At 37.0% G+C, this 27,589-nt stretch overlaps 3 protein-coding genes and 1 pseudogene across 4 annotated transcripts in view; 3 read left to right on the top strand and 1 right to left on the bottom strand.

Moving 5' to 3' along the window:
• Window positions 1-737: 737 nt before the first annotated feature.
• Window positions 738-7,555, bottom strand: LOC145238192 (uncharacterized). Of its 2 annotated transcripts, none has more exons than XM_080101287.1 (7): window positions 7,420-7,555; window positions 6,447-6,544; window positions 1,606-1,779; window positions 1,325-1,537; window positions 1,185-1,250; window positions 917-1,025; window positions 738-854 (listed from the first exon to the last, which is right to left on the bottom strand). In XM_080101287.1, exons 2-6 carry the CDS (start codon window positions 6,535-6,537, stop codon window positions 943-945), a joined length of 627 nt encoding a protein of 208 aa, XP_079957413.1. In that variant the 5' UTR covers window positions 6,538-6,544; window positions 7,420-7,555; the 3' UTR covers window positions 738-854; window positions 917-942. The 2 variants fall into 2 exon arrangements, with proteins under 2 accessions (XP_079957413.1, XP_079957406.1); XM_080101280.1 differs by having other exon boundaries at window positions 1,606-1,836.
• A 789-nt stretch (window positions 7,556-8,344) lies between these two features.
• LOC145209165 (uncharacterized) lies at window positions 8,345-10,310 on the top strand. The gene is made up of 4 exons (XM_080079420.1): window positions 8,345-8,455; window positions 8,858-8,972; window positions 9,267-9,349; window positions 9,757-10,310. Exons 1-4 carry the CDS (start codon window positions 8,353-8,355, stop codon window positions 9,864-9,866), a joined length of 411 nt encoding a protein of 136 aa, XP_079935546.1. The 5' UTR covers window positions 8,345-8,352; the 3' UTR covers window positions 9,867-10,310.
• Window positions 10,311-23,902: 13,592 nt separating this feature from the next.
• LOC145203835 (uncharacterized) overlaps window positions 23,903-27,589 on the top strand; it is a 9,416-nt gene continuing 5,729 nt past the window's right edge. Inside the window, exons 1-2 of the mRNA XM_080076159.1 lie at window positions 23,903-24,740; window positions 25,015-25,129. Of these exons, the coding sequence (XP_079932285.1) occupies window positions 24,698-24,740; window positions 25,015-25,129 (158 nt within the window). The 5' untranslated portion in view covers window positions 23,903-24,697. The remainder of the gene's footprint in view (window positions 24,741-25,014; window positions 25,130-27,589) is intronic.
• LOC145203846 (uncharacterized) overlaps window positions 26,657-27,589 on the top strand; it is a 2,402-nt pseudogene continuing 1,469 nt past the window's right edge.

Below are 27,589 nucleotides of genomic sequence, written 5' to 3' on the forward strand. Positions count from 1 at the left end.
TGTGCGCTTCACAATTGCAGACTTAATGGCATAACGCATAGACTTTTAATCAGTTTACTACGTGCTACAAACAAACCTTTAACTTTACAAACCTGAAATTAGTAGAGAAAATAGAAACAGTTGCAAATTTATTTTCATTTTCGTCAATCGGGGTACAGCTACCCTGACCACCATGGCAATTTTTCTGAACTTAAAACGTCCATCATTATAGTTGTCAGTCAGGAAAAACAAACATTTTTGCATAGGTGTTGACGTTTTTGGAGTTCATCTTATAATAGTCATGCAAATGCAATGCTTGAAATATGCACGGTCACCATTGTGTTTTTAATGTATGCAAAAACCTGCGTAACTGTGGATGTATCTATAGGTGCAGATGACTTATTGGTCTTTATGTAGGCGATGCGGAAGTGGTTTGTCCTTTGAAACCGTCAAATTCTGATGTTAGAGTGGATTTAATACAACACTGTTAGTGGGTTGTAAGGTTTGTTTACTGCCAAAAAACGAACACTGACAAACCATGCTGTTATGATCAAGTTAGTGTTTTAATTCGTTCAAGCGGTCAAAGGCAAGACTTTGCCGCAATAAACGATTTGACCAAACACGTTACAAAGCAATACGCTTTACGAGATTTAATCTTTTTCTATAGAAAAACATAATGAAAATCGCCACAACAGACAAGTACTACAGTTTACAATTGATATAAATCATTGTAAACAATTTTCTTATCAGTTGATGGATCGGTGGATTCGTAAATAACTTTGATTCCGTCTGTTTTCCCGCCATTAGAAATGGTTGGCAAAGTATCGGCCATGCTGTAGACATCATTTGAACTTTTCAGTGGCTCTTCTAATCGCCTGAAATAAAGGAAATATATCATAAACTCGCAATACACAGATAGTTTTTATTACTGCTTTACCTGGATTTGAAAACCATGAACAGCAATCATGTGCCGGCGATTGAAAGTACAATGGAAAGTACCACGACCAGCCCCAGTAGAATTGATGAGTATGAGCTCGCGGAAGACTCTAACGAACAACGAAACAATTTTGAGCTTGTTTTGCTACGTTTATTTTAATTTGCGAAAGAGACATTTAAAGAAACCAACATAAAACTCTCCCGGATTGCAAGTAAAAAAGGAGACATTTTACATTTAGCAATATCTTATTTCCTGTTTTGGATTATACCTTTAAAATCTTTAGGCCTGCTACATTGTGCTGACCCTGGTGTCGTTGTTTGGTCTGTCGATGTTTCTGCAAAACAAACGTCTGTAATTATTATACAGAGCCCCTAAATGGAACATTGTTTTTCAAACACACAGCTGTACCTAAACTGCAATGACAGTTTACAAATTGATACGACATCACCGCTGAAGACTTGTAAAATCTAGTGGTGATAACAGGGGGCCACATCAACGAAGTTTTTGTGCCATCATTGCACAAGTTTGTTTCATTGAGCAAGCGTTTGCAGTGAGTCACATCTGAGCCGCTTTTGACGTATTTCCGGCACCAACCACTCTTTGAACATGAGTATTCCTCATCTAACACATAAACATATAGTTTTAATCTATTATATAACGATAGCGATCAAAAAATCTTTAAACATTACCTGGCTCGTCGGGCAATTTGAAAATAAACTTAGATTTTAGATCAAAAAATGCAGTTTCCAACACTTCGAAAATCACCATACGACATCCACTGCTAGCCTGAGGAGAATTGTTAAACTTCCACTCACACTTGTGTACTTCTTGTTTCTTGAACGTGGTACTGTGTAGCAAATAACCTGAAGTGTTCGAAATTGGCAGAGTAAGACAGTAGCTTGCAGCCAAGCCCAACGATGCTGCAAAACATAATAGTTTAATAAACGAGTAATGCTCTTCCAGCAGTTTTATTTCGGAATAGTTTTGTCACTTCCAATAAGTCCATTCTCAGTTGTGCTATTTCTTTAAAATCATCAAATAAACGCGACTTACTGGCCAATCCGAATGCTAGAAACAGCTGTAGATAAAGCGAAAACATTTTGAAAGCAAAGTAACAACAGTTCAGCTGACAAACCAACCCGACTCTTAAGCCTATACAATACCGAAGAGTTACTAATGCACACCAGAGATTATTTTCGGCTACAACAAACTATTTCAAGCTGTTATTGTTTTATTAAGTAAACCAGAACCTAAATAGGCAAATTTCACGGTTCGATTTATGCGCACAGATGGTCACCTGTCAAAGCATTCTTTCGCTGAAAGTTCAAGTTTGTATCCACAGTTAAACAAAGCTAAAATATCAACCAAAAAACCGGCTTTGACGTTATTCCAGCCCAACCACTTTACTTCTAATAATTAGAAAACATGCTTGAAAACAATACACAAAGCAACATAATTCACCTTGTTGATCAAGTCATTAAAATAAGAACTTAGATTAAGGACAAAAATTCCAGTAATGTGAAAACCATCATGCGAAATTCACTACTTGATTGGTTCGAAATGTAAAACTGTCACCTACACATGTGACCCACATGTAAATATTGCAGACGAGGGCAGAACTTGCTAAAGAAGATTCAAAATCAAGTTGGCCAAGTACAATAATGAATAAATGAATTTTCCGACTGCCCCAAAGTCTTGCATTGATTTTGCTTAAGTCAAGACGTCCTTAATTTACTATCAATCTACAAAATTTGGTGCCCCAAGTGAGGAGAACTTACTAAAATTTGCTGTTTAACGAGTGATAACTTAAGAAAAGCTCTAGTGATGTCAGCAAAGTTTACGACAAGCGACCAAAAGAATTACAAGTTTGCTGTCCAAATTTCTGGTATACTGTGTCTTTATCCGAGGTTGTAAACATATAATTTTTGCAGAACTGTATTTTGTGTGTTTTCATCAACGTCGAGCAGTTTTGTTATTCACTGTTTGGATCATGTTTCTATTCCATCGTATGATCAGTTACACCACAGTACGATGTCTTTTCTTAAACGAGGTGAGCAAATATTGAAGTGCTATTCTTGGCTGATTTGTTATTTGTATGCATTTTTGTTTTACGTAAATGAAAGTAAATGTTTTTACAACTCATGTTATGTCATATGCGCACAAAGAATTTTGTACCGGTCTTCGACATTGTAGATCTCATGCGCTTGACATTAAGAAACACTTAATTTAACCATAAAAGCAGCCAAATCGTGATAGGTGATGCCCACTAGTCTAGACATAGGAGTATATTGTTTATGCCAGCATGCCATTGCATCGCATGTTGCGCCACTTAGGTGTTTATTGTTCTTCTTGTTCATGCATGATATGCCAACTATAGGCGGTCTTTATTACTTGTCTGATTATTGTATTACTACGCCAAATAGGCGGTGATTACTTTATTATTATTGCATTACTAAGCCAACTAGGCTCCCTCTGCTTTTATTGATCATTGCATGATACGCCAGCTGGGCGTTTTACTATACATTACAAAAGAACGAACAATCGAATCTTGTCTTAGCTTCCGAGCATGGCTCGGTACACGTACGTACTTTTTATTACTTTCCCACGAGGAATGAATACTATTATATTTTATGCGAATGATTATTTATATCAATATATTCCTGAGTACCATCTCAATTTTAAGGTTTAGTCTGAACATCGGCTAGCTTGGGGGCATACCTACATTAATTCACAACTTGATTTTATGCTCTACTTTATCACACATACTCATTTTTTGAACAATTTCGTCGAGTTTAATCAGCCAAGACTACCGCTTCAATTGCCAAGTTTGTTGCTTGCCCAACTGTAACATATAATAATGAATTCGATTCTCAGGCGATAAATACGCTGCTCTACCGCGATTATATGTTCTATTGTTACAAATTAAAACATAGAAAATTTGAAGTAAAATAAATGTCATTATTATTTCGGTACACTGCTTGTTGTTTTATTGTTTCAGAATGAAGTGACGTGTCTCAAACTTCGATTGTGGTCAAGACCAAAGGACATTCAAATTAACCATACTGACATACAAAGAATTTCAGCCTGGAGACAATCCATCTCCAGAAACAAAACGTTACGCTCGAAATGCGATAATCAAATTCGATATTTGGTGTGGTGTAAAATGAATGTTGTTTGTTTTTGGACGTATAAGTTTAAACGTTTTAATGCCTAATGCAGACAATCTCGTATTTGTGCTGTTACTTGTCCATCGTTGTGTAGTTGATCCACAAACTTCCAGAAATCAACAAATTGTCAATTGTGTACTGTTTTCTGTTGTGTATGATATGTATTTTTGTGTGTTACCTTAATGCCCAACACCGCAATGACCATATATTGCTCATTGCTCAAAAACATGGCGGGGGGTATTGGTAGCGATTGCGACATAATTTGTGCAAACTTTGCAATATTTGTTTACCAAAATAGCTCGTTTTTGACTCGCTAGCTCAAAGGCTGCGAGAAAGTTAAAATGTATAGCAACCAACCTGTGTGGAGTTTCCAGGACTCTGTCCTGACAAGCCCAGGGGCTTGGGATATTAAGGATGGTGGTATACCTTTCTAATTTGTAGTGACGCGCTTATAACCTTGAGACTCATCAGCGAACATTAACATAAAAAATTGATCACTAAAAGTTAACTGCCTTGTTTAACCATAATTATGCTTGCAATAAAAACATGGATCAAATGATTTGAAGTTGATTAAAATATCCGTAAAAATAGATTTTTCCAAACTGGACTTTATAACCTGGATAGGTCAATTAAAGAGGAAAGTTGGTTAAAATTATCTTGACTTAATGACCTTCCACCATTATGCACATTAATATGGATGACACTTTAACTCAACCTATAAAACAATAGTGGAATGTGGGAGCCAAATCCTGCAATATATTAACTTAGTTCATCAACTATGTTCAGTTTGCAAGGGTTTGGCCAAGAGCAAAAGCCATCTATTTGCAAAGGGTTGGTCAATAACACAAAATACAGTACTGTTCGTACAGTAAAAAAAATGATGGCGATAAAACTTGTTTTGATAACAGGATATGCCGGTAAGTAATCTAATTACTACTCTATAGACAATAGTAAAATAAGTACTCTAATACACAATAGTACTTTGACAAAACAATAGTCTGAATACATCCCAACGATTGATTTTTTTCAGGCTTGTTTTCACTGGCAGCCAGTGTTTGCATTCCTCTTCCTAATTCCGAAACGTCAGGCATCCTTGTTCACAGCACCGGATATGGCAAAAACGCAGTGAGCAAGTGTGTCTGGCAACTTAATGACACTCACCAAAACAGTTCAAATCGCTTGATTGTTTTCGAAGTTATTGAAACGGTGGTTTTCAGTTTAAAATCTGAGTTCAAGTTTTGGTTGCCTGATGAGCAAGGTAAGGATTTTCTGTATGGTAATACTGAAAAGTAAATGCTCTCTAAACAGAAGAGTAACTATTTTTTTTTGCTCTAATAGCTAGAAAGTATTCGGCGTCTAACAGTCATTGGTGCCGCGCCTACATGAAATCTGGTGCCAACGAAGAGCTATGCAACGATGTTCTCACCGAAAATAATTTATGCGGGAAAAATATGAAAACTTTGTCCACTTGGCCACCAAATTTAACAACTGTGTTTTATCACTCATTTGCGGTGATGTGATACCAAATTTTTGACTGTTCCACGAAACTGGAAAACAATGCAACTCGAACTAAAGGTAATCACATAAAATACATTTAACATTTTTAAACAGCTGTTCGAAGGATTAATATGATCAATATGAAATATCTAGATAAAGTTTGGTCTTCAACATTACGTAATCGTGTCTAAAAGAAAGCTTGGCGTGTTTACATTATTGAATAAATCTCAAATCAACTCATTTGTTTATCTTTAATATCTGCAATTGCAGTGTGTTCGGAAAATAAGTCGGTAAAAATTGCAACAACCGAAACGACCACAACATCAGCAATGTTTAACACAAACAAAAGAGACAACAGCAACAAAAACAACGACCACACAGACTCCAATCATTATTCGTACAAACAAGGCGAAAGATACAACTACATCAACTACAACAGCAACAACCACCACAACAACAGTAAAAGTGAAAACACAATCGACGACAATAGCCACAAGTTCTTCAATTTTGCAAATCGATTCCTTTATCAACCACACTTCGTCATTACAGTCAACCAATCTTGCAATGACGTCACCGGGTGACAAAATTAAGTGTGACAGAAACAACATCTAAAGGATTGCTAAAAGGTAGACTTTGCAAGCCAACTTGAACACTTATGCTACACGATTACATTAATTATAATCTAAAAATAATAATTATTGATTGATAAAATTTTTAGTATACAGATGTTACTTTTTGGATGATAGCTATCGGCTCCCATATCCTACGATTAGAATGAAACATATCAATATCTGACTTTAGAAGATAAATTTTATATATTGCTACAGTGTTTTTGCCAAACAAAATTATAAGCCAATATTTTTTACCTGTTTTATTTCCAGCATTTTCACTCACTGAAATGATCGCTATTGTAACAGCGACTATTGTGCTGGCGATATTCTGTTTTCTGCTCATCATATCGTTGCTGCAAAAACGTCGTCATAACCGAAAGATTAGGTTCGTTATTGATATCGTTATTTATATTTACAACTGTTTCGAAATGTTTCAAATGTTTCTTTGAGTTCGCTAGGGCCCTTATCTAATGATGAAAATTGTATACCTGCATGTGTATTTGTAAAACGATTGACTTTCCTTGTAAATTTTCTACTAACGGTCATGACAGATTCTACTAACGAGGTTTTTATTTAGCATTACCAATCAGGTGTACATTGTGGCTCAAGTAATCTGAATTATTATTTATTTCTATTCAGTGACATTCCTCTGTTGTTTTACCCAACGTTTCTGCTCCCCAAAATAAAAATATGCATCAAAAAATACGGATCAAACGATTTTATCGGATTGAAATAGCCGTAAAATATAACTTAGGCCAAGAAAAGTCAAACAAAAGTAGCTTAGTTAAAAATATCTTGAATTACTGTCCTTCCTTATTTATGCATATGAACTATAGATGACACATTAACTCAACTTACGAACCAATAGCAGAATGTGGCGGCTAAATCCTGCAATATGTCACGTTTAAGCTCATCAACTATGTGCGACTTAGCTTATTGTCAGTATTCGATCATAAAACAGGTGTTCGTACGGTGAAAAATGTCGGTAGTGAAACTGCTTTTAATGACAGGATTTGCCGGTAAGTAATACCAGATCTATATGACATAAATAGTACTATGATATGACTATAACCTAATAGACAAAAAAGTTTTTTTAGGTTTGATTTTAATGGCAGCAAGCGTTTGCATTCCTTTCCCTAATTCCGATAGTTCGGGCATTCTGGTTCACAGCACCGGATATGGCAAAAATACAGTGAGCAAGTGTGTCTGGCAGCTTAATGACACTTACCACAAGAAAAATCCAAATCGCTTGATGATTTTTGAAGTTATTGAAACGGTCGTTTTCAGTTTAAAATCAGAGTTCAACTTTTGGTTGATCAGCCAGGTAAGTTGTTTTGTTTTAACCGTTGTGAAAATGAACTACATTTTTGCTGTAATGGATGAAAAGTATTCGGCGCTCAACAGTCATTGGTGTCGAGTCTACATGAAAACAGGTTCTGACGAAGAACTTTGCAAAGAAGTGCTCAGCAAAAATAACTTATGTAGAGAAGGAATCAAAACTCTTTCAAGTTGGCCGCCGAATTTAACAACTGTGTTTTATTATTCATTGGCTGTGATGTCGTACCAAGTATTAGACTGCGACACCCAAACCAACAGCACTACCACTAGAACTCAAGGTGACCACACGTAATTTCTCAAAAATGATATTTAATAAATTGCGAAAGTGATCCATGTTATTGTTGAAACGTAAAATGCATACATAGTGTCAAGCCTTTTCAAATACGGTAGCATTAAACCTTGTTTACCTGAAAGTAAAAATTTGGATTTTAACTGTTTACTTTTATACAGCTGAAGATATTTCTGCATCTGCGGCAGAAAAAACAGCGATTCTGGCGACGACAAAATTTCCACTTCGTTGCAAAAACGTTTTGTCACCTGCATCTAGCAGTAAAAAACCACCTATTGAAAACACATCCTATTCTGAATGCACCAGTTTGTCATGTAGTCAATTCAAAGAAAGTAAGTTACGAAACGTCATTTCAAATTTTGACTGTAGCACGAAATTGAAAAACAATGCAGAACTAAATGTTACCACATGTGCTACGTAAAATAATTGTGCAAGGTTTTGCAAGTTTTTGTTTATGGTATTAAATGTTTGTTTACCGCATTACAAAATAACTATCAGTAGCTTATATCTGTAATTGTAGTGTGTGAAAATGGAATGACAAAAAATATAACTATCCGAACTACTAAAACACCTATGATTTTTACTGCAAACAAAGCTACACAGACTACTGCAGCAGCAACAACAACAACAACAACAGGTAGAGTGTAAATAGATTCGACGCTTTACACAAATATCCGCCTTTACTCTGTCATCATAGTCTGCCAATCTTTTAAGGTGGTCAAATCACATAGTGTGAAGTGTGAAGAAAACAACATCTAAAGTGTTGCCAAAACGTTTAGCGGACATCACTCCCTTTTATGCTACATGTGTACATAGGTTATAGACAGATAATACTTAAGCATGCAGACGTTATTTGAAATTGTTAACTACCATGAGAATGAACTTCTACGGATGCGCAAACCAGCTTGCTAAGATGCGAATGAAGAAAAATATATGAAACGATTGAATAAATGAGTTTGAGTTAACTTTTCCATTTTACTGCAATGTTTTTGGTGTGCAAAACGAAAATAATGTTTTAAAGCTGAATTTTTATTTTCAGTTTTTTCACTGACTGACATAGTAGTTGTTGTAACAGCGACTATTGTGCTGACCATATTCTGCATTCTGCTCAGCATATCTTTGCTTCAAAACCGGCTTCAGACCCGAATATTAAGGTTTGTTATTGATGTATTTCAAATCTCGTTTATTATTTACAACAATATACAAAACATTTGAAAGTTTGTTGCTTTGGCTTCGTAACGCTCTTCCTTGTTTATGAAAAATGTATATACGTTGGTATCCTTCTATTAAACGATGAAGAAATTTTTAACTTACTCTCATAGCAGCTGATGAAACAAACTTGATTTGTATTTAGCATTAACAATATGCTTACATATCGTAACACATATTTTTGACAAGTTTACAAATGCTTACTAAACTGGTACAACAGAATCAAATTTTGTGTTCAGAAACACATCGATGGTCCAGCTGTCGAAACGAAACAGTATTCCCTGTCCTGCCTACGTGCCTAATCCTTCTGCCTTACAACACGGTAAGATTCTTTTCTACCTTATGTCCTCCTATGTTAACTGTATGTTTAACGTTTAGTGACGCATTTAGACCAATGGGCAAGTTCGACTCTTGTCAATGAGAGTATTTGTTTTAAAACGCCATTATTGAGTACATGAATCGCTTGTTCTGTATATTCCGTATATTTTCGATCAAATTACGGCACAATAACGAAATAGTCTCTTAGTTAAATAAGAGACAGCTTGTTGACCATTGCACCGCGGTTTGTACAGAGTACAGCAAGTGTCCCACGAAACACTGGATTTTTATGACAAAATGTGCTCATCAATGTTGAAACTTTTTTTTGATGTTATTATTATATTCCACAGGAACAAAAATGTTGCAAACACTACAGTATTTTATCAATTATTTATCTGATTTATTTAACAGGAAGAGTTGATCCGGGAATTGCTTTACAAAATGACAATCACGATTATTACATAACAATGCAAGGACAAGTTCCTGAAAACCACCTTTACGATGAACCACCTCATGAATAGTGATCAAATATCAATTGTTTTCCCACAAAAGTGTTACAAAACATGCAATTTTTTACAAACGGTTTTAGAACTGTTTGAAACTTTATTCCAGACAAATTCGCTTGTTCTTTTTTATGCACCACACCATTCGGTTCCTCATTACCACATTCCGTAACTTAAAATGTCATTGTATATGTATATATTTGAAAACATAACATGTGTCCTTTAGTGTGTGTTTTTTTCAAAGTTAAGACATATGTATGTAACTGTTGTTCACGTGGCAAGACTATTAGTTACAAATAAAAAAGGCAAACAAAAAAGATAAAATGTTTTGTCCAAATTTTCACAATATGATTATCATTTGCAATTGTAGGTTTATTTAAGTTTGTATTCTTTTTCGAATTTTACCGTTTACGATATGTGTTTTATACAACATAATTTCTACATGTACAGAATCAATAAAACATTTCCACTCAATAAAATAAGTTTGCATAGTTGCTTAATTAGTCTAAGTAGATTTTCATTCAAGTGCCATTGCTGTGTTGTTTAACTAATGCCAAAATCAACAATTTAAGCGGGAAAGGTCATATAAAAGTAGCTTAATTAGAAATATCTTGACCTTATGTGCTTCCTCTTTTATGCAAATAAATTGTGCATGACACATTAACTCAACTTACGAATCAAAAATAGTATGTAGCGGATAAATCCTGCAATATGTCACGTTTAAGCTCATCAACTATGTGCGACTTTTGATTATGAGCATAAGTTTACATGGAGAACTGTCTAAAATGTCGACAATGAAACTGCTTTTGATGACAGGATTTGCCGGTAAGTAATATCAGATCATTACTACATAAATTGTACTTTGGCGTAATTATTATCTGATTAACGTAAACAAATGCGTCGCAACCACTAATTTTTTCAGGTTTGTTTTCACTGACAGTCGACGTTTGCATTCCTTTCCCTAATTCCGACAGTTCAGGCCTTTTAGTTTACAGTGCTAGGTATGGCAAAACCTCAGTGAGCACGATAAGAATAATCCAAATCGTTTGCTGGTTTTCAAAGTTCTAGAAAGTGTCGTTTTCGACCTCAAATCTGAGTTCAACTTTTGGTTGCCTGGTCAACCAGGTAAGTGGTTTTGCTTTTACTTTGTTACAAGGAACTACATTTTTGCTGTAATAGATGAAAAGTATTCGACCCCCAAGAGTCCTTGGTGTCGCGTCTACATGAAAACAAGTTCCGACAAAAACTTATGCAAAGATGTTCTCACCAAAAGTGACGTATGTGGAGAAGGAATTGAAACTCTTTCAACTTGGCCACCGAATTTAACAACCTTGTTTTATCATTCATTGGATGTGATGTCATACCAAATATTTGATTGCCACACTCAAACCAACAGCAGTACAACTCGAACACAACTTGTAGTGATTTCTGAAAAATAATATTTAATATTTTGCGACAGTAATCCAAGATATTGCTGAAACAAGTAAAGTCAATGCTTTGCTTGAACCCTTTTTAAATGGGCTAGCAAACCGTGTTTATCTGAAACTAAATATTTGGATTCTAACTAGTTTGCTTTTATACGTCTAAATATATTTCCACATGCGGGGCACCAGGAACAGAAATTCCGGCGACCCCAAAATTTCCACTCCCCTGAAAAAACGTGTTTTCACCAACATCAACCAGTAAATCACCACAGAGCGAAATAACGTCCTATTCTCAATACACCCGTTTGTCATGTGGCCAATTCAAAGAAAATAAGTTACTCATGCCAATTTTGACTGTGGCACGAAATTGAAAAGCAATTCAATGCAGAACTAAATTTTATCACATGTGCTACGTAAAATGTTAAGTTCATTACTATTATTGGTATGAATTTGTTTAATAAAAATAGGTGCTTAACACTATCTTTAAGTCACTACAAAATAACTGATAGTAGCTTATATCTTCAATTGCAGTGTGTTCGGAAAAGAAGTTGTCAAAAATTAAAACAATCGAAACGACTAAAACACCTTTGATTTTTACCGCAAACAAAGCAAAACAGAAAACAGCAGCAACAACAACAACAGGTAGAGTGAAAATAGAATCTGCGCCTTGAAAAATATTTTCGCCTTAACTCTTTCATCACAGTCTGTCAATCTTGTAAGGTGGTAAGTTCAACTAAAGTGTGAAGAAAACAACATCTACAGTGTTGCCAAAAAGTTTAGCCGACATCACTTCCTTTTATGCTCCATGTAAACATTGGATATTGATAAATAATACTTTAGTATACAGATGTTAACTTCCATGAGAATGAACTTGTACGGGCGCACAAATTAGCACACTAAGATTCAAATGAACAAAAATATATCAAATATTTGAGTAACTGAGTTTTATGTTAACATTTCTCTTTTACTAAGTTACAATGTTTTTGGTGTTCAAAACGAAGATAATCTAGTTCAATGGCGAATTAAGTTTTTTCACTGTTTGCAGTTTTTTCACTGACTGACACAATAGTTGTAGTAACAGCGACTATTGTGCTGACCATATTCTGCATACTGCTCACCATATCTTTGCTACAAAATCGGCGTCAGTCCCGAATATTAAGGTTTGTTATTGATGTCGTTTAAATCTCGTTGATTATTTACAACGATTTAACAGAAATTTTGAAAGTTTGTTGCTTTGGCATGTTAATACCCTTCCTTGTTCATGAAAATTGCAGAAAAATCTTTTTTTGAATTGTAGAAAAGAAATTTTTTACTCACTTCCATGACAGCTGTTGTTACAAACACTATTTATATTCAGCATTACCAATCTGCTTACACACTCAAACACATATTTTTGACAAGTTTACAAATACATACTTAACCGGTAGAACAGAATGAAATTTCGTGTCTAGAAATACACCAATGGTCCAGTTGTCGAATCGAAACAGTCTACGACAAAGTCATCAGTCTATTTTCTCTGCTGCTTACGTGCCTAATCCTTCTGCCTTACAACGCGGTGAGATTCTTACCTACTTTATGGCCCCTATGTGAGAGAATTTGTTTTGAAACGTCGTTATTGAGGACATGGAACGCTGGTTACGCCAATCTACATATTACGTGTCATTTTCATCAAATCATGTTACAAATAAGAAATGGTATCTTAGTATTAAAAGGGAGAGCTTTTTTAACTGTTGTACCGCGGTTCAAAGAGAGTACTGCAGGTGTACCACGAAACACTGGATTTTTATGACAAAATGTGCACATCAATGTTGAAACCTTTGTTTGACGTTGTTACTTAAATTCCATAGGCATAAAAATGTTGCAAACACTACACTATTTTATAAATTATTCATCTGATTTATTTAACAGGAAGAGTCGAACCGGAAATTGCTTCACAAAACGACAATCACGAATACTATGTTACAATGCAAGGACAAGTTTCTGAAAACCACGTTTACGATGAACCACCTCCAGAATAGTCATCAAATACCAATTGTTTTTCCGCAAAATTATTGTTATAAAGCAGTGGTTCTCAAACTTTTTTGACCGCGACCCAAATCTGAGTTTTATGAACATCTCACGGCCCAAGCCTCAAACATCAAAGAATGTATTTTTTTCTGATATGCATGAAAAAAGACGCTGACGGCCAGTTGTAGTACACAGTACCATGAAACAGTGATTTATTACAAACAAATGATTGATTGATTTTAGCGTGTTTGATTAAATTGAAATTTTTCCTTTATAAATGTTCAATACACGGCTCTTTTCAATGCATGGAATTTTTCATTCAAGAGAGTTCCACTTGATATTTTATATTCAGTAAAAGGTCTGTGATTCGACTTTTAACTATGCTGTTCGATAACAAAAATTTTGAGGCCACGTCGTCGCTGCATAGGAGTCTGCCCATGTCAAAATGGCTGCAGGCTTAACGAGGTCGATTCGTTCGACAACACTGCATAACACACATCGTGACTTTGCAGCACTATGATCGTTGAGAGAAGTGAATCCCAAATCTAAAAATGTTTCCTTGTACGAATGCTTATTCATCCTTAAACGCTTACTGCTGCATCTCCAAGTTCGGTTTCGCATGATTAACCTGTCCTATTATTTCCCGTGCTACGATGTTACAATCGCCATTTGCCTAACAGTAAAGTTAAAAGCCTATTGTCGTCTGTATGTGGTAATGATGAGGTCATTTTACTGTACAACGTGGTGAGGTGACTTTACTTCTACGTTAGGCAAATTTGTTTGTGTTTACTTAATGCAGTAATAGTTCGTTCAGAATTGAATCACCATAGCGCGACCCATTCTTTGACCCTGCGCGACCCATGTTTGGGTCGCGACCCATACTTTGAGAACCACTGTTATAAAGCATGCAATTTGTTATAAGAAACATATCGTTTCAGATCTATTTTAAATTTTGATTGCAAACAACATTCACGCGTTCGCTTTTATGCACCACACCAATTGGTTCCTTAATAAAAAATTGCGTTTTGTGGCAACACAAAATGTCATTGTTTTTGTCTATTTTTGAAAACATAACCGTTTTGATTATGTTTAAGTTAGCACATTTGGATTTGACTGTTGTTCCAGATAAGTGGCAAAGGTGTTAGTTACACAGAAGGCCCACAAAATATATGAAACATTTTGTCCATATTTCCACAATAGGATAATAATCTATTGAGTGTTTATTGAGTTTGTCATGTTTTTTGAACATTACCTTTCACGATGGGTGTTTTATACAAGAATAATTACGTGAAAAGAAACAATAAAATATTATTTAGTACTCTGTACGCATTTATGTTTTAGTGGAATGTGTTTTTTTAAAAATGTTCTTCTCGCCAAGTAAACTATGGCGCAACAATATAAAAAGTGGATCAACTAATGTCAATTGGATTGAAACAGCCGTAAAAACAGTTTTTAAGCAGGGAAGGTCAAATAACAATAGGTTGAGTGAAAATATCTTGACTTAAAGTCCTTCCTCTTATATGCAAATCAAGTAAGTTATGACACATTAACTCAACTTACGAAACAATATCAGAACGCGGCGGATAAACCTGCAATATGTCACGTTTAAGCTCATGAACTATGTGCGACTTCTTATTAAGTATCAGCGTAAGTTAACAGGAAGGACTGTAAAAAATGTCTTTTCGAAACTGCGTTTGGTAACAGGATTTGCCGGTAAGTAATATCAGATCGTTGCTAAATAAATAGTACTTTGACATAATTATAATCAGATTGACATGCAAATGCATCTCAGCGATTTTTTTTAGGTTTGTTTTCACTGGCAACAAGCTTATGCACTCCATTTCCCAATTCTGATAGTTCAGGCATTCTGGTTCACAGCACCGGGTATGGCAAAAACACAATGAACAAGTGTGTCTGGCAGATCAATGACACTCACCACAAGAATAATCGGAATCGCTTGATGATTTTCAAAGTTCTTGAAAATGCCGTTTTCGGGTTAAATTCTGAGTTCAACTTTTGGTTGCCTGATCAGCCGAGTAAGTGGTTTTGTTTTTCGTTTTGAAAATGAACAACATTTTTGCTATAATATAGATGAAAAGTATTCGGCGTCCAACAATCCTTGATGTCGAGTCTACATGAAAACAGGTTCCAACAGGACGCTATGCAAAGATGTCAAGACCAAAAATAATTATTTTAAATTATAATTTATGCGGAGAAAGCATAAAAACTCTTTTTTCTTGGCCACCGAAGTTAACAACTGTGTTTTATCATTCATTGGCTGTGATGTCATACCAAATATTTGATTGCGACACCCCAACCAGCAGCACTTAAACTCGAACTCAAGGTAACATGCAATGAATTTTAAACTGATGTTTAATGCTTTGCAAAATTTATGAATGTTAATGTTGAAACAAGCATTATGCTTTATATGGACACTTCTCATATAGGCTGACATTGAAGTTTGTTCACTTAAAACCGAATATTTTCAGTTTTACCATTTTGCTTTGATACAACAGAAGATATTTTAAATCCATAGTACCAGTAACAACGATTCCGGCAACTACAAAGTTACCACTCCTTTGCGAAAACGTTTTTCTACCAACATCAACCAGCAGAATACCACCGAGTGAAATCACATCCTATTCTGAATACACAAGTTTGTCATGTGATAAATTTACACCAGGTAAGTTAAAGAATTGATGTAAGAACCCGAATTAAAAAAACGAACCTAATCGTCGGACCGAAAGTTTGAAATGAGGCCGAGTGTGAAGTCACGCTCGAACCACATCAACAAACATTTGAAACTGACCCGGCCCGACAACCCCGTGACAATCTTTTCAAATCATTCACATTTATTAAATCCTGGCGATAAATGTTTGTTACGAAATTTGTTTTGTTTGCTTTTTGTGCTCGTAAATGCATCATTTTGTAACGGATCCAAGTGCATGTTCAAATTCACCGGTCCTGCTGTCCTTGCTGGTAATTCTTACCATCCTTTTCGCACTTGCATGTTCAGGATTGATGGTAATGTTTTGGAAAATTGGGTAAGTTTTTAATACAATCACTGCAATAAAAAAGAAACCACCTTGATTTCGTATTCTAATGTTTTAATGGCAAATAATATCTCGCATTGTTTAATTTTGGTGTATATATATTCACAAATGTATGCATGTTGTGTTAGAATCGGGGTTGTTTCGTGGGTTAAATTTTCTTGTAGCTCTAAACATGTAGAAAGGAAAGGAAAGCAACTGGATCCCGGGATCCATTTCATGCAGCCACCGATACTTCGGCAATTTCCAACAACCAACAAAATATGGGGACTGCATCTAACCCAATCGCTGGACCTTCGACGGAGCGAAAAACTGTTTACAACGATTTGTACAGCCGTCATGTAAGTTAGTAGTTTTAAGATTCCCAGAGGTACAAATGCCCGCTTAAAATCCTTTTCAAACAAAAAACTGTATACAGAACGAACACTCGAAGGTTGTAAACAACTTTTTCAATCGGAATCAGACCATAATTTTTTTCTTCCAAAATTACAATAAAAATATAGGCAGTGGACTTAAATACGTTTGGGTGATACTTTTGCAGTGACTGCACGAATTCTGTTCAAAATTTAAAATATGAATTACATATTCCAGAAATTAGCGTTGGACATCTTTAAATGTTTTCTATTTTATGCTAAAGTCGTTAACATTAAATGCTTGTATGTCATTTGTTGCCGACGGTTTTGTGAATCAATCAGGTATAATCTATCTAGTTTTAGACATTTTTGCTGCTTTTAATTTATCACTTTATGGTCAAACTTGCTGCTAATTCATAAAAGTCATTAAATGAGGCATCAATGCATATTAATTATGCTTTTGTGCCTGTATTTTGTGGCGCTAAGACCTGTAATCGCTAATGCAAATCTGCTTCCTTGTTGTGTGCAGTTCAAAATAATTTTGCGTAAATTAATTTTTCTGGGAATACCCAAGCAACATGTATTTATGTATAGTGTAGTGTTCTTTGATTCATACCACTGTAAAGTCACCTGAAACTGAAAATGAGTAATTAAATTTGTCATGTCGATACGAGCGGCCTTGCGAATTATTTGCGTGTGATCTTATGCCGTACTCGTAACTATGATTGGTTTTGCAGCGAATGCAAAGCTGACTCCTGGTTTAATAACTGCTATAGCACAAACTTAATTATCTACTTTACGAGTTTTATTACAAGCAACATAACAAACAGACGAACACAGATAACTTACTTTTACGAGTTCAACGTAACATCAAGTTGACGAGCGATTCATACATTAAGCGAATAATGGCAAAATATAATATTCGCAGAATTTTAACGGTTGAAAGATAGAATTTGTTACATTGGATAGCCCTTTAAATCATTCGAAAAAGAACAAATATTATCAGAGGTTTGCTTTAAGTTCCCTATCAAAGGTGCAATTTTATTTCTTTGCCAATCCTCACACGCACCAACAGACGGTGGTTCTATTGCCATAGATTTCTTAGTATGAAACTTGCCCCCAAAGAAGTAAAAGTGTGACTCATATATAGACTGAAAAATTTGACAAGTGTATACTTCTATTTTTATGAAATCTGTTGTCGGATTGTAAACAAGGCCAGGGCATTTATGAAAGCTTGGAACAGGTTCCTTTCTACAAATGGTCGGTTGTGGTATAGCATACTCACCCTTGTACAGTGCTTCGTGGCAAAGCCTAAATGGTTGTCTTGTAACCCACAAGAAACGTCATTAAAAAAACAAATCGTCATTAAAGTTGTAAAAACAATCTTTAAATTTGCCATTTTATTGGTAATATACCTAATCCCGGAATCGGAGAGGTTTTCTTATCACTCTTCCCCGTCTAGTAATCTGCGTGTCTTGTGTTGTAGCGATAGGTGTTCTGATTGGTGAAGTGTCTGGTGTGTCAGGTGGTGTCGTGGCGTCTGGTGTGTCAGGTGGTGTCGTAGCGTCTGTTGTGTGACCTGTTAACATATGTATAACATTCTAATCAGGTGTACTAGTGTTAAGTGTTGGTGTGTGAGTTATGTTTTGTAACTGTGGTAAATTAGCTACTTTTAATCGATTAACAGTTACTGTGTTTCTACGCCTGTTCATGGCTAAAGTGAAAAACTTGGGCTGTTTATCTAATACCTTATAAGGACCGTCATAGGCTGGATACAATGTCCCCTTTTTAGCATGAACTCTCACAAAGATATGCGTGCAGCTAGCCAAAGCAGGATCAATATAAACACTGTCCTGTCTCTGAGTTTTCCGTTTGGCAAAGTTCAAATGAGACATAAACGTGGTCAACTGTTTCGAATAATCAGATATAGGAACATCTGGCACAATTTCTTCAAAAAACTCTCCAGGTAAACGTAAAGTCTGACCATAAACCATTTCAGCGGAACAAGCGTCAATGTCAGGCTTATAAACACTTCGTAAACCCAAAAGAACAAGTCCCAAATTACCATGCCAATTGTTAGGATGACTATGAGCCTTAAGAGCAGACTTCAAATATTTATGTTGGACTTCAATAAAACCATTACTTTCCGGCTGATAAGCGGTATTCTGTTGCAACTTTATACCAAACTGAACACAAAAGTCATTAAATAATTCAGAGGTGAATTGGGTTCCTCTATCACTTGAAACATAGAGTGGCGCACCAAATCTTGCTATCCAATGTAACAAAAATGCATTTGTACAAGTAGCAGCTGAGATATTAGGCAGCGGAATGGCCTCAAACCAACGTGAAAACCGGCAACAAACGGTCAATAGATAAGAATAGCCATCGCATACAGGAAGCGGACCAACTATATCAAGGTTAACATGCTGAAACCTAGCAGTAGGTTCAACGTATTTACCCAAAGGTGCTCGAATGTGCCTTCTTACCTTGCAACGCTGACATTCCAAGCAAGTTTGACACCAATCATTAATGTCACGATTCATGCCGTGCCAGACAAAGCGGCTAGATATTAAACGTTGAGTCGCCTTCATACCAGGATGCGACAAACCATGCAACGTGTCAAAAGCGCGCCTTTTTGATGAAAACGGAACATTAGGTCTGAAAGTGCCAGTGGAAATATCACTAATCAACTTAAGTTCACTATTAGGAACTGACCTTTCCGCAAGTTCCAAAGAACAATACAAATCATCTAAATTACTGCGAAATTCGGTTGCCTGCTGTTCCTGCGCTAGATCGTTTAACGACAACAAATTATCGACCAAAGAAACAGCATTTACCTCAATTCGGGAAAGACAATCAGCTACCACGTTTTGAAAACCACTTAGAAAGTCTAAATTGCTAGTGTATTGAGCAATATAGTCCATATGACGCTGCTGTCGTGGTTGTGAAATTATTAGACCTTGCTTTGCTTTAACCAAAGGCATGTGATCACTCACCACATTAAAATTCCTTCCTTGCAAAATATCCTTGAAATGCTTAATAGACAAATAAATCGCCAACAATTCCCTGTCAAAAGTACTGTAATTCTTTTGAACATTACTCAAAACTTTGGCGAAAAATGCTATGGGTTCCCAAACACCTTTATTGTATTGATTAAGAGACGCGCCAACAGCATAGTTACTAGCATCACAAACCAATGAAAAGCGACCATTCATCAGCGGATAATGCAACAAAACTTGATCACTAAACTTCGTTTTTAGGTTCAGAACACCATTCAAGCGTTCTTTTACAATTCTTAGGTTCGTTGCTAAGCATTACATTAAGATGACGAAGAGTGCCAGAAACATGATATAATAAACCGACGGTAAAAATGAAAAACTCCCAGAAAAGAACGCAACTGTGTAACAGTCTCCGGTTGAGGGAAATTCCTAATAACTTCCACTCTGCTCTTAAGAGGTTTAAGACCTTCCTGGGTAACGTTATGACCCAAAAAATTAATCTCGTTTTTTCCCAAATGCGTTTCTTTTCATTTATTACAATTCCATAACCATAATCTTTGAAACAACATTTTTAAATGCATTTCATGCTCCTCAGCGTCAACACTAGCCACCAAAAGATCGTCCACATAAGCAAAACAAAATTCTTCAAATCCACTAATCACCTGGTTAATATACCTTTGAAAGGTTTGACTCGCGCACTTTAAACCAAAACTGAGACGCAAAAACTCAAAAGACCCAAACGGCGTAGTGATAACGGTTTTAGGAACCGAATCAGGGTGAACAGGAACCTGATAATAAGCGCTCAACAAATCGATAGAGCTAAAAATCGTTTTCCCATGCAAATTGTTAGTGAAATCACGCAAATATGGAAGCGGATATGAATCATTCTCAGTTAATAGGTTTAAATTTCTGTATTCGCTGACATAGCGCAAAGTTTTATCACGTTTAGGCACTACATGTAGAGGTGAACTCCACGGACTATTGGACGGCCGAACAATACCTTGCTCCTCAAGCTTAGCAAAGTGTTCCCTAGCGAGTTTCAAAGTTTCTGGCGACAACCTTCTAGGCCTACAAGACACGGGCCTGCCTGAAGTAACTATATGATGCACAACGTTATGCTTAACAGGCTTATTAGCGGATAGCGGTTGCGTCAACTCAGGAAACTGCGACAAAACTCGCTGAAATCGATCAACACTCGCCTTGCGGTTAACATCAACCAACAACTTAAAATTGTTCAAGAAATCAGCACCTAGTATACAAGAATCTACATCACAAACGAGAAACTTCCACTTAAAACGACCAACACTAAAATTTACAAACAACTCAACTTCACCATAAGACTGAAATTCATTGCCCAAAGCGCATTTCATTTTTACTGGAACACTAGGACAAAACTCACGAGCTAATTTATGAGGTATAAGACTAACAGCGCTTCCAGTATCTACAAGAAAGGGCAACTTATGATTCTTATCAAAAACGGTGAAAGTTCTCGAATACACTTCGCCCCCAACATTGCTCACCTTTAATGCAAGGGACGCTCCCCGTTTTTTTGCTGACCATATGAGCAAGGCTTTTCACATTTATAAGCTTGAGAGCCATACCTGCTATGATAGTAACACAGGTCTGACGGTCGAGCCGTAGAAAATCGATTAGCCTGTCCGCCTTGAAAAGAAGGCTGCCCTGGGCGTGGTCCCGAATTAAAATCCCGGCGAAAAGGAGGTCGATAATTATCATAGCGCCTATTTAAATTACTTGACCTGAAATTTCCGCCATTTTGCCTTCTCGGACCCTGATACCGTTCATTGACCGGAACAACCTTCTAAGCAGACTTAATCGCGTTTAATTCCTCTGTCACAGCACGAAGACGACGTTCCATGGCATCGTTAATTAACATCTGCGTGCTAGTAAAACGATCGTGCGAACCAGAAACCTGGAAGGTACCGGCTAAGATCGATTGTTCTTTTGTCACTCCACTTGGTACCCACGAATTAATAATGCACTACAGACCAGATAATAAAATTTACCGTTTGGAAATCGAAGATTTGGGGCTTAGTATTCACCATCAAACGGTTTGCTCCAAGTCTACACGCTCGTGTTATGGTCGAAACGCCATCTGCACTGGAGGTATGATAATCGTACCTACAACGTGCAATGCATCTTTTAAGTTGCCATTGTTAGTTCCAAGGGCAAACTGTTCACGCTCTGGGGGTAGGCGATACATTGTAGGTCTCTATATAAACGAAGCAATGGACACCGTGTCGAATTCTATTGACGATTTGACAGCCAACATACACTTTCTAGAATGTCAGACCCAGTCACTTTTATCAACCATTTATTCCTTATTGGCTCGACAATATCCAGGTGAAATATTGAGCAAGCTACTCGGAGGAAGGCGAGCTGCGATCACCGTTGGAGACCTCGTTACTGAGATCTCTTGTGAACTGGTCAACGGCTCTATAGTAGAAGATTTACGATACAAAAACTTATTTGCTACACGTCCTTTAATTAAATATATAGACTCTTAAATATATAGAGAATTATGCACCTGGTAGAGTGATGTCGTTTAGGATTAAAGATACTTTTTACGTTTACGATAATTATACTTTGGCTCATGTAGATTCTAAAGTAGATTTTATAACGCCGACTTTGGCTCCTGTTAAATATCATGCAGAGTCACTAGATTTTCAAACATACGAAGATAATTTACCTAAACCTAGTAATGGATTCGAAGATTTAACCTCTATGTTAGCACTTCTAAGTCAATCACGAGTCACCAACGATAAATTGTACCAATTTATAGACAGTAATACTGATCCTACGATTGAGGCTGATGTGTCATATTTATCTTCAACTTTAGAGACTGCATCTAAAAACGCACTCCTACAATTAATTAGTAACATAACCTCACCATTCTTATGTTTCATCTTTGTAGTAATTTATGTACTCGCCGGAATATGGGCGATAATCTTAACCGGATGGGTTATAAAGGCATACGGGCGCATCGGATGGGACATGGTGAAGGAGTTCAAGGAGTCCAGTGAACAACGTCCGATTGAGGACAAGGGTAACGAAGGAACTCGAGATACCGAACAAATAGATCCTTTATATCCTAAACTGACGTGAATTATAACTGACATGAATAATGTCTTAAAATAAAACGGACATGGCTAAAAACTTTGACATAAAACTTATCGGACATGGCGACGCACCTTTGATGTTATATGTCGTAATATTGAGGACAGGCTATGAAAATGATTTTAGATTTGTTTATTGTCCATCGTCCCAAAACGATAATATACTTTTCATATTTAACTAATCAACGTGTCGAACGGAAATAAAGCAGAAGTTTAATAACGGTAAACAGGTGATAGCAGACGCTTTTGGGCACCGCAATTTATTGCGGCCGCGTTCTAATAACGCAACCACGCTCCTTGAGCGGACGAGTTTTCATCTCGTGTTCCAACAAACAATAAGTCGCTAGGCGCTACGAACGCCTCAATGCAAAACAGCCATATCACAGGCTGTAAATAAAACACCTAGCATTTGAACGGTAGGCGCAAAATATCCCCCAAAAAAACTTGTCAAGAGTTTACCTACCGAGTTATTTTAGCATTGGTGACAGACAACAAGCGACTTGACCGCGAAACGCATGCACAACCACTTATAATAGCGTCGCGTGTCCAATGCAGTGGCCAAGCCATTTGCCAATTTTTACAAGCCAATCACAAGAGCCCACGCCTAAAAAAAACGTAAAAAAACCTAAATCTGCAAAGTACTAAGACTCGTTTGATTTTCTCTTACAGAATTCGAAACTAGAGACACGTGATGAAATGCAAATCAATTATCATTGTTATATAAATCCTAGATGTTGTGTCATGTGGGATTAAAGGTCGTAAAAAAATGTCCGATATGTTTTTATGTCACGCTTATACTAAATGTCATCGTATCCCTTTAATGTTAGATGTTTTGTTAGGGCTTAGTTAGGGCCTTCAACAAAGCGGTTTGTAAGATTTTTCAGACAAAACAAGGTGAACAACGGAGATTCGGCCGGGAGTTGAAACAGGCGCACATCACATCCGGAAAACATTGTTCGAGAAGGGGAATTTTGCATCAAACACGTGTTCAAATCAAGTGGTCTCTCGGGATTAATCAGCAAACATCTGTTCTTTTCTCGAGATTGCTTTTTTTGTAATTTCTATTTTTTCCCTTTTTGGACGACCCTATTAACCTTGAGTTAATCAAGCGTAATGACTTTGGTACATTGATTTCAAATCCCCGTGTGTCCAATTTCTTATCTCTCGGGTTTCATTATCTGTTGTCCAATCTAAAGTCGCATCGATTCTAATCTTGATTAAGTAAAATACCGGACTTATAAATACCACGCCACAAACATTGAAATTCATTCTATCTTTCAACCGTTAAAATTCTGCGAATATTATATTCTGCCATTATTCGCTTAATGTACGAATCGCTCGTCAACTTGATGTTACGTTGAACTCGTAAAAGTAAGTTATCTGTGTTCGTCTGTTTGTTATGTTTGCTTGTAATAAAACTCGTGAAGTAGATAATTAAGTTTGTGCTATAGCAGTTATTAAACCAGGAGTCAGCTTTGCATTCGCTGCAGTTTTATAGGTGGGAGTATAATGTGAGATTGTCACTTAAAAGTATGCTAAAACCCGATATTATGTGTGTTATGTGTGTATCAACGAGCAGGTGTAGAGTGTTTAAATGGCGCTTGTTCTTAGGTTGTTGTTTGTTTATTTAGCGTCGTAGTTAGTATAAGAAAGAAAAGCAATAGAGACTGGTAAGGTGTGGGTGAAAAAGTCTCGATAAGAGTATATCCACGAAAGTAGGACATATAGGAACTTGAAGTCGCACTAGGATTCAAATCAATGTATGTTTTTTTGTATTTTGTCAAGCTTATTATTTATATAGCATTCTTGGAATGATACGCACACCAGATCATTACACATGGAGTTGTTTCCAAACTCCACCAATCCGTTTTAAGTAACAACAATGGTAGGAACAACGTCATTTCCCTGCAGCACTTACGCCAGAGGTTTGGTGTACCTTCTGTGAACTCAATACGTCGTATATGTGATATGTTTAAACCTAAATTGTTTAAACACTTAGTTGTTTTGACATGTTGGAAGTTACAAAACATTTTGTTTGTTGCAACTTTTTTCAGACATAACTGTAAAATTGACGAAAAACCACAAAAAATGTTTGCCGAATATCATGACATTCAACTTCTCAGAGAAGCAAATCTGATACATTGTCTGCGAATTGATAGAATTATTGTCATGGTTTTCTTATCCCATTTTACACATCAGGTTTTTCTACGTTTGAGACCATAGCTATAGCAACAGCTGATGTTGTGTTTGTAATAATATCTTACCTGGTCATCACAACATTGTGGCAGAACTGGCAAAACATAAAGGCAGCAAGGTATGTTTGTCATTGTGTTGTTTCACTTCTTGTCCTAAACCACTGAACACTTTGTTTTAATTTCTTATTTCAAAAATAACTTTTATTCCATCTACCAGCTTTTGTCTTGTCAGTTTATTCGAAAGTTGTGAAACTTCAAATCGTAAGCAAGCATGCGACCCAGTGACCAAGAGGGCAAATATTACCCGTTTTACATGCAAAGACATAGAACCAGTTTCGATTATATCTTTTTCCAATCTCTAAACCTATTTCACATTTCGAAGATTTGAATCAATCAATTTGGATTTGAACCATCTGAATGACCTTTGTGTTTCCCTTATTTACAAACCGAATTATAACTTAATTCGTTTTTCTTTTGTTATGTTGAGATATAATGCATGCAAAACTGTTTCGATGGAACGTTTTAAAATTGAAATTTTTCGTGTTTTTAAGTAAGTTATTAATTGTACATGGAATTTAGTTAAAATTGTGTAATTTTGTAGACATAAATTTAGATAGACATTAATATAATTATTACAAGAAGACTATACACATGCTGTGATGTTGCCTATTACGTTTATTGTGTCATCGTTGGTAAGACATCAAGTTTGTAGAGCTCTTCTGGCAAATGTAATTTTATTCCGACGTTTCGACGTCCTATACAGGTCGTCTTCATCAGGGTAAATAACACTGAATGCGACTAGAACAGTGCACGATAAACAAAGGAAAAAAAAGAATGAAACGCAAGCACGTCACAACGCAACGAAAACACCGCGCGATAACGAATGATTGGGCCTCTAATCTTTGAGCAGGTGCCTGTAGCACGCTGTAAGCATCACGTCTGTTTTGATGTTCATTGTGTTGCCCCCTTGGTGAATATTCCATGACTCAAGAAATAGTCTTTTCCTGTAGTCAGGCTCCCGGGCCACAACAGACGCCGCATTAAAATCAATACGGTGGCCTTGTGACACTGCGTGATTGGAAAGGGCCGACTTCTTCGCGTCGTTGTTGCCAACATCCCGTTGATGTTCTTTTCGTCGGGTGTTGAGTGACCTTCCAGTTTCCCCGATGTATACTAACGGACAATCGGCGCAGGGAATGGAATATACAACACCTCGTTGTTCGAAGGGGTTGATTGGATCTTTTGGGTGACTCAATAGCTTGCGGAGAGTATTGGCAGGTTGGACGCCAACCGCTATGCCGAATTCACGCAACATACGCCGTAAAATATCCGTCAGTTTCGGTATGTACGGAAGTGTCACAAAACCCTCTGTTCTTTGATGGGTCATCTGTTCTGGGCAAGTTGCCTGTCGATCGCGGAGAATCCAGTTAGGGTAGCCATTAAATTTCAAGGCTTTGCGAACCTTTGCCAGTTCCGCCTCGCAGTCGTCGCTATGAGTGCACAAGCGTCGTGCCTGATCTTTCAAGGAACGAACCACACCCCTTTTTTGGTATGTGGGGTGGTGAGAGAAAGGAATTTGGCAGCAACCAGCGCACATCAAAACAATCATTCAAGGCAAACTTGCAAACTGCCTCCGCACCCACAGAATGGGTCAAAGCAACCTCAGCAACACCGAGCACCAAGCGATCCGAAGTTTGAGGTCAAATGGAAATATCTCGATCTTACCCGCAGACAAAGGTAACTGTACTGTCATCATGAACTGCCCAGACTACGACAAGAAAATGTCAGACTTATTACTGGATACTTCGACTTACAAGCGTTTAAAGCGTGATCCAACACGTAAGTCGGAACGCGTCCTTAATAAGTTTGTGGGGAAATTACACACAGAGACAGGATGCATTTCTGAAGCCACATTCCATCAACTGCATAGCACGGACGGCTTCGCCCCGCGCATCTATGGCTTACCAAAAATCCACAAGGAAGGCATCCCTCTGCGACCAATTGTTTCGTTTGTTGGTACTCCAACCTATAACCTTGCGAAGTACCTAGCGAAAGTTATTTCTCCGCTTGTGGGCAATACAGAATGGACTGTTTCGAACACGTCCAAGTTTGTTCAAGAGATAGCACAGTTGCAGCCCCTGTACAAGGAAGAGGTAATGGTGTCGTATGACGTCGTGTCACTTTTTACAAGTGTGCCAGTGGACCTGGCGATGGACATTGCGTCATCCAAGATTTTAAACGACTATAGCCTTAAAGACAGAACAACATGGTCCCCGTTGGACATTGTGGACGGTTTGCGGATTTGCTTGGAGCAATCCTATTTAACATTCAGGGGAAGCTTTTACCAACAGGTTCAAGGCACAGCGATGGGTTCCCCAGTCTCTGTGGTTGTCGCAAACATGACAATGGAAGCGCTTGAGGAAAAAGCCTTATCAACATTTGCCAACCCACCAAGATTCTGGCGGCGATATGTTGACGACATTTTTTGTGTCATTACTAAGAACCAGGTTGAGGCATTTTACGGCATCACAACGAGGCGCAACCAGGCATTCGGTTTACCATGGAACTCCAATCGGTAA

The sequence above is a fragment of the Phallusia mammillata genome, chromosome 1, assembly GCF_965637545.1.
Source record: "Phallusia mammillata chromosome 1, kaPhaMamm4.hap1.1, whole genome shotgun sequence".
Taxonomy (NCBI): Eukaryota; Metazoa; Chordata; class Ascidiacea; order Phlebobranchia; family Ascidiidae; genus Phallusia; species Phallusia mammillata.